The sequence below is a fragment of the Fukomys damarensis genome, unplaced genomic scaffold (assembly GCF_012274545.1).
Source record: "Fukomys damarensis isolate Sample0158 unplaced genomic scaffold, DMR_v1.0_HiC HiC_scaffold_23, whole genome shotgun sequence".
Taxonomy (NCBI): domain Eukaryota; kingdom Metazoa; phylum Chordata; class Mammalia; order Rodentia; family Bathyergidae; genus Fukomys; species Fukomys damarensis.
Window position 1 is genome coordinate 64,540,710 of NW_022900935.1, and position 5,481 is coordinate 64,546,190.

Consider the following 5,481-nt stretch of genomic DNA (forward strand, 5'->3'; position numbering starts at 1 on the left):
GCCGCGCCCACCTGGCGCTGGGAGCTCCGCTCCACCTGAGCTGGGGAGGCTATCCCGTTGGAGAGCCGCTGCTCTCCCGCCCACCATTGCGCACCTGAAGGCCGGCCTTGCCCAGGTCTTCTTGCAGCTTCAGGTGGCTGCGAATCTGTTGGGCTTGTACCCCTGTCACCACCCCTCCCGTCCGAACTGGCCCCGGGCTCTGCAGGGTTTCCCAGGGCTGTGAGCCCCGCGTGCTGGTTTCTGTCCTCAGCGCCGTGGGGAAGACGTGCCTACTGATCAGCTACACGACCAACGCCTTCCCTGGAGAATACATCCCCACCGTGTGAGTGCTTGCATTTGGGAGGGCACTGGCACCGGACCTGGGCGCTGGCACACTTGTGTGGGTCTCCCGTGGGCGCAGAGTCCTGACCATGTGGCTCTGGTTCTGAGCTTCCTCTCTCTGGTTCCGACTCTGCAGGCGCCAGGACACAGTTGGTTGGCTGGCCTCCGTTGCCTGGGACTCCAGCCCAGCCCTGGCTTTTCTCTCTTTGCTCTGCAGTTTTGACAACTATTCGGCCAATGTGATGGTGGACGGGAAGCCGGTCAACTTGGGGCTGTGGGACACTGCTGGGCAGGAGGACTATGACCGGCTGCGGCCACTCTCCTATCCTCAAACTGTAGGTGACAACGGGGCCACCCCCAGGAGATGGACTCCAGGAGATGGAGTTTGGACTCCTCCTCATCGCTCCTGTCTGTCCTTTTCTCCCAAGGATGTCTTTTTGATCTGCTTCTCCTTGGTGAGCCCAGCTTCCTTCGAGAATGTTCGTGCCAAGGTAGGGCAGAGCTGGAGGGGTCTGCCTGGGAGAGGGTTTGTCTCAGGACCTGCCCTCAGGGAAAAGGGGTCTCTTGCCTGAAGCCCTCAGACAGCTTGTCCTTCAGAGGTGAACGACACGCTGTTCCCCTTGTGGTGGGCCCTGAGGGTGGCCCTGGGGCAGCGGTGTTGAGTAGTGATGGGATGGAGGGGTGTCTTGCTCGGTGGTGATAGTCCCAGGGTAGGGCTTCCTGGCTGGGCAGTTTTGTGTCACCAGGCCTTCCCTGGCCACTCCAAGAGACAGAAAGAACCAAGTAGAGCTGTGGCTTGCTCTGGGCTTGGCTGAGAGAGCTTCCCCTAGGCATGGAGGGCCATGATGCCTTCAGGGTTAGAGCCTTTGTCCCCACAGTGGTACCCAGAGGTGCGGCACCACTGCCCCCACACACCCATCCTGTTAGTGGGCACCAAGCTCGACCTCCGCGATGACAAGGACACCATTGAGCGGCTGCGGGACAAGAAGCTGGCACCCATCACCTACCCACAGGGGCTGGCCATGGCCCGAGAGATTGGTGAGCCGCCCAGCAGGTGGAAGAGGAGGGTGCGGGGCTTCCCCTGCCTCTGCTGCCCCCCCTCCACCCCACCTCCCCAGCTCTCCTGTCCCCCTCACCGTCCCTGTCCCTCCTGTGCCGTGCCAGGCTCTGTCAAGTACCTGGAGTGCTCGGCCCTGACCCAGCGGGGCCTGAAGACAGTGTTTGACGAGGCCATCCGGGCAGTGCTCTGCCCACCTCCTGTGAAAAAGCCAGGCAAGAAGTGCACGGTCTTCTAGAGCCCCGGCCCTGGGCCAGGTCGGCGTCCGGGAGCAGCCCCTGGTCCAAACGTGCTGTCGTGTTGAGCTGTCTGGTGTCCGAGTCTGCTGTGGGGAGTGGCGGGGGAGGGGGACGCATGGGGACAAGGCTGGGGTGATGGGGTCCTGTCCCCTCTGCCTCCTCTTTCAGGGGTGCAGCTTCAGCCTTCCCGGGCACCCATGGGAGGCCAGGAGGGAGCAGGGTCTCCCTCAGAGCTGCAGGGACAGGTCCAGGGCAGCCCCAGGATGGGCTTCCCTGTTGGGAGGGTGGGGGGGTTCTGTTCATCAGGTCCCGGGAAGGGGCAGCCCCGTTTTATTTTATACAGTAAACATTCTTCACCGGTGTCTCCTGTTTCTCACTACCCTCCGCCTGGGTTTGGAGGTTCCCCTCACCATCCCTCATAGCAGGTGCAGGAGGCGGTGGCTTCCCCAGCAGCACCTTGGAGTACAAGTTTCTGGAGGAGGGCTCGGCCAGGGCGTCAGCTCAGTGTCACTGGGCCTGCTTCACAAGCACAAGGTCCTGAGCTCAATCACCAGTACTAGAAAAAAGAAAAATACTATACCTGGAGGACAGCTCAAGCTTGGTCCCCCGCCCTCAGGTAAGAGGAGAGGCTGCCACTACCAAAGAGACCAGATTAAAGAAGGGCCAGATTCCTTTGGTGCCTTGAGGTGCTGGCAGGCAGGCGTGGTGCTGGCCTGGGGTCTGGCAGGGTGGGAAACACATGCTGTGGTGTGGTAGGCTGGGCTGTCCAGCAGCTTCCAAATGTGCTGAAAGAGTGGTCAGCTGGAGCCCTAGGGGACCCCCAGCAGCTTGCCACAGCCCCCACAACTTCATGTTTTTTTCTTTTTTGAGACAGGGTCCATCTGTGTGGTTCAGGCTGCCATTGAACTCATGGCAGTCCTGTTTCAGCCTCCTCAGTGCTAGGATTACAGGCATGCATCACCACACATAGCCTCCTTTGGCTGGTATTTTTTATTTTTAAATTTTTTTTGTACCAGGAATCGAACTCGGGCCCTTGCGCTTGTGAGGCAGGCACCAGAACCACTGAGCTAAATCCCTGGCCCTCCCCTCCTTTGGCCAGTATTAAAGGCATCAGGCAGAGGGGTAGGGCAGACTGAGGCATGGAGACTGTGAGTAACAGCTGGTTTTGCTAAAGTGAGAAGAGGTGAGATAGTCTGGGAGAGCCCAAAGCCACAGTCTAGGGCCTTGGACTTCATATCAGATTCCTACAGGTTCAACACCCAGCTCCTTCCTGTGGTAGAACTGGTCATAAGTTTTGCTAGCAGATTATTAAATAGCCATTAATAAATAACATAAAATTAGTTGTATTAAAATCAAAGTCACAGCTAGACATAGTGCACACCAGTAATTCCAGCACTAGAGAGGCTGAGGCAGGAGGATCACCATGTGTTCTGGACCAGCCTGAGCTACACAGTGAGTTCGAGTTTGAGTTTGACCCAAACTACATAGTAAGACCATGTCTTAAGAAACACACACACACAAATTTTTTTTTTTGAAACAGGGTCTCACTATGTAGTTGAGACTGACCTGGAACTCACTATGTAATCCAGGCTGGTCTTGAACTCTCGACCCTCCTGCCTCAGCCTCCCAAGTGCTGGGATCACAGGCGTGCACCATCACGCCCGGCCTAGAAATACAAAAATTTTGATACAACAAAATACAAGACTCTAATTATTTTTACATAGGTTGTCATCTGTGCTTCTGTCCTCTAGCCAGGTATTGCACACACCTCAACAGATCCAATGACATAAGCTTAAAATCAGCCAGGGTGCACATTTCCACCTCAGAAGTGGGCAAACTCCACAGATCACAGCTTGATTAATCATCAACTCCTAGACTTGAGGTGACAGCAAGGGTAGAAACAACAGAGGTGAGCCACACCTGCCCTCGTTCCTTTGTAAATAATGAAAAGTTTGGGAAGTGTTCTTCCAGTATTAGAAAACAATTGTCCATTTCAACAAAGAAGCTGCTCAGACATTGGCAGGTGAGGAAAGTTTGACACATCATCCCGTTTCATGCACCTTACCCCTGAACTGCAAGGAAAACTAGCCATCATTCCCCTGCCAGTCACACCTGGCTGTTCAACACTTACAAGGTCTCCATGGCTCCGCTCACAAGGCTATGGGCAGGGCCAGTGGCCATTCTGGGGCAGATTCACTACCCTTTAGAAACCAGCCTTCTGGAAGTTTTCTCTCCCAGCAGGCTGGTCCGGCCTGAGTCTTGGGTATGTGAGCCAGAATACAGTCCACCTAGACTGAGGGTCTAACGGATTTCTGCCCGCCTGGAAATCAGCACAAAGCCTGGGCAGAAAAGTCAAGTTTATTGAGGGGTAAGAGTGCCGGTGGGCTCAGCTTGGGGCGGAATTGTGTGTGGCTGGAGGCTGCTCAGGTGGCCAGGAAACCACCATCCACTGGCAGAGTGGACCCTGTAGTCATGCCACTTCTGTCACTCAGCAGGAAGAGGATGGCATCCACCACATTCTCCACCTCTGTGGGGAAGGAGGGCGGTGTTAAGGACCCAGAAGAGGCCACCCTCCTCCTTCCTTCTGAGCCCTGCACCCAAGCAGGCACAGGGGCCGCTGACTTACCAGCAAACCTGCCAAGTGGGATGCGGTCCAGAACGACCCTGGCCTTGTGGGGGTCACTCCAGTTGGACTTGCCCATGGGCGTCATCACAACTGTGGGGTTTACTGCATTCACACGGATCTGCAGAGATGGGCAGGGCTCAGCAAGGTGGTCAGGGCACCCCGGACAAATGAGTGGTGGGGATCACCCCAGCCCGCTCACCTTGTGGGGCCCGAGTTCCAGAGCCATCACCTTGGTCAGCATGTCCAGGGCACCCTTGGTGGAGCCTGTGAGGAGGAACATTAAGGAGCCCAAGCCAGCTGGGGTTGGGGCGGAAGGGGGTCAGAATACAGCAAAGCCACTCACAGTAGACACTGTGGTTGGCGAGTGCGCGCTGGGAGGACTGGCTGGAGACGTTCACAATGGCCCCTGGCACTCCCCGGGCTATCATGCCCCTGGCCACAATCTAAAATCACAAAGGAAAATCAGCAGACCTGACAGGCTTCAGTCCAGACGCGTGCCCACAGGGCTGCTCACCTGGGACACCTGGATGACAGCCCGCAGGTTCACATCGAAAGACCTAAGTGGTGGATGGACAGACCATAGTCGGGCAAGGGGCTGGAGGAAACAGCCCCTCTCCCAGGCTTCCCTTGCTTCCCCAGCTCACATGTCACACGCTTCCTTGGTCACCTCCAGGAAAGGCTGCAGCAGTGCCACGGCGGCATTGTTCACCAACAGGTCCACGGGGCCCACGCGGCTCAGTGCTCGCTCTGTGGCTTCCCAGTCGTGCAGGTCCAGGCACACAGCCTCTACCCCGGGACACTATATTGGGGCAAGGCACAGCTACCAGAGGCTCCATACCCAAGTGAGGGCACAGCCGACCTCTGCCACCTGAGGGAGGGGCCCAAGCCGAAAAGAGTTGGGGCTGGGAGGGGCTTCCAGTTGGCGGGGTCAGAGGTCTAGGGGGCGCCTGTGAGCAGATCCTGGGCTGCACTGGGGAGAGGCGGAACCGCCTCCCAAGTTCACTTCCTTCCGGCCCCCGCGTTCCGGCCTCAGGCCTGCTCAGCAGACGCTTCAGCCTCCCTCTAGCCCAGGGTCGACCAGGTTAGCGGCGCTGACGGGGAAAGGGTGGTGGGGGCCCCCGCCAGCGCAACCTCCGCGAGAGGAGGAAGGGGCACAGAGCGTCGCAACTGCCGCAGCCCTACCTCGCCAACTAGACTGTCCAGGTCGGCCTGTGTACGGCTCACGGCCACCACGCGCG

General features: G+C 57.7%; 2 protein-coding genes across 2 annotated transcripts in view; one reads left to right on the forward strand and one right to left on the reverse strand.

Moving 5' to 3' along the window:
- The window catches only part of Rac3 (Rac family small GTPase 3), a 2,598-nt gene extending 619 nt beyond the window's left edge, over nt 1-1,979 (forward strand). Inside the window, exons 2-6 of the mRNA XM_033767433.1 lie at nt 101-322; nt 539-656; nt 750-812; nt 1,200-1,359; nt 1,486-1,979. Coding sequence (XP_033623324.1) covers nt 101-322; nt 539-656; nt 750-812; nt 1,200-1,359; nt 1,486-1,616 — 694 coding nt within the window. The 3' untranslated portion in view covers nt 1,617-1,979. The remainder of the gene's footprint in view (nt 1-100; nt 323-538; nt 657-749; nt 813-1,199; nt 1,360-1,485) is intronic.
- Nucleotides 1,980-3,957: 1,978 nt separating this feature from the next.
- Nucleotides 3,958-5,481, reverse strand: part of Dcxr (dicarbonyl and L-xylulose reductase) — a 2,214-nt gene continuing 690 nt past the window's right edge. Inside the window, exons 2-8 of the mRNA XM_010618666.3 lie at nt 5,426-5,481; nt 4,888-5,042; nt 4,758-4,800; nt 4,587-4,686; nt 4,443-4,507; nt 4,244-4,361; nt 3,958-4,144 (exon numbers count right to left, since the gene is read on the reverse strand). Of these exons, the coding sequence (XP_010616968.1) occupies nt 4,041-4,144; nt 4,244-4,361; nt 4,443-4,507; nt 4,587-4,686; nt 4,758-4,800; nt 4,888-5,042; nt 5,426-5,481 (641 nt within the window). The 3' untranslated portion in view covers nt 3,958-4,040. The remainder of the gene's footprint in view (nt 4,145-4,243; nt 4,362-4,442; nt 4,508-4,586; nt 4,687-4,757; nt 4,801-4,887; nt 5,043-5,425) is intronic.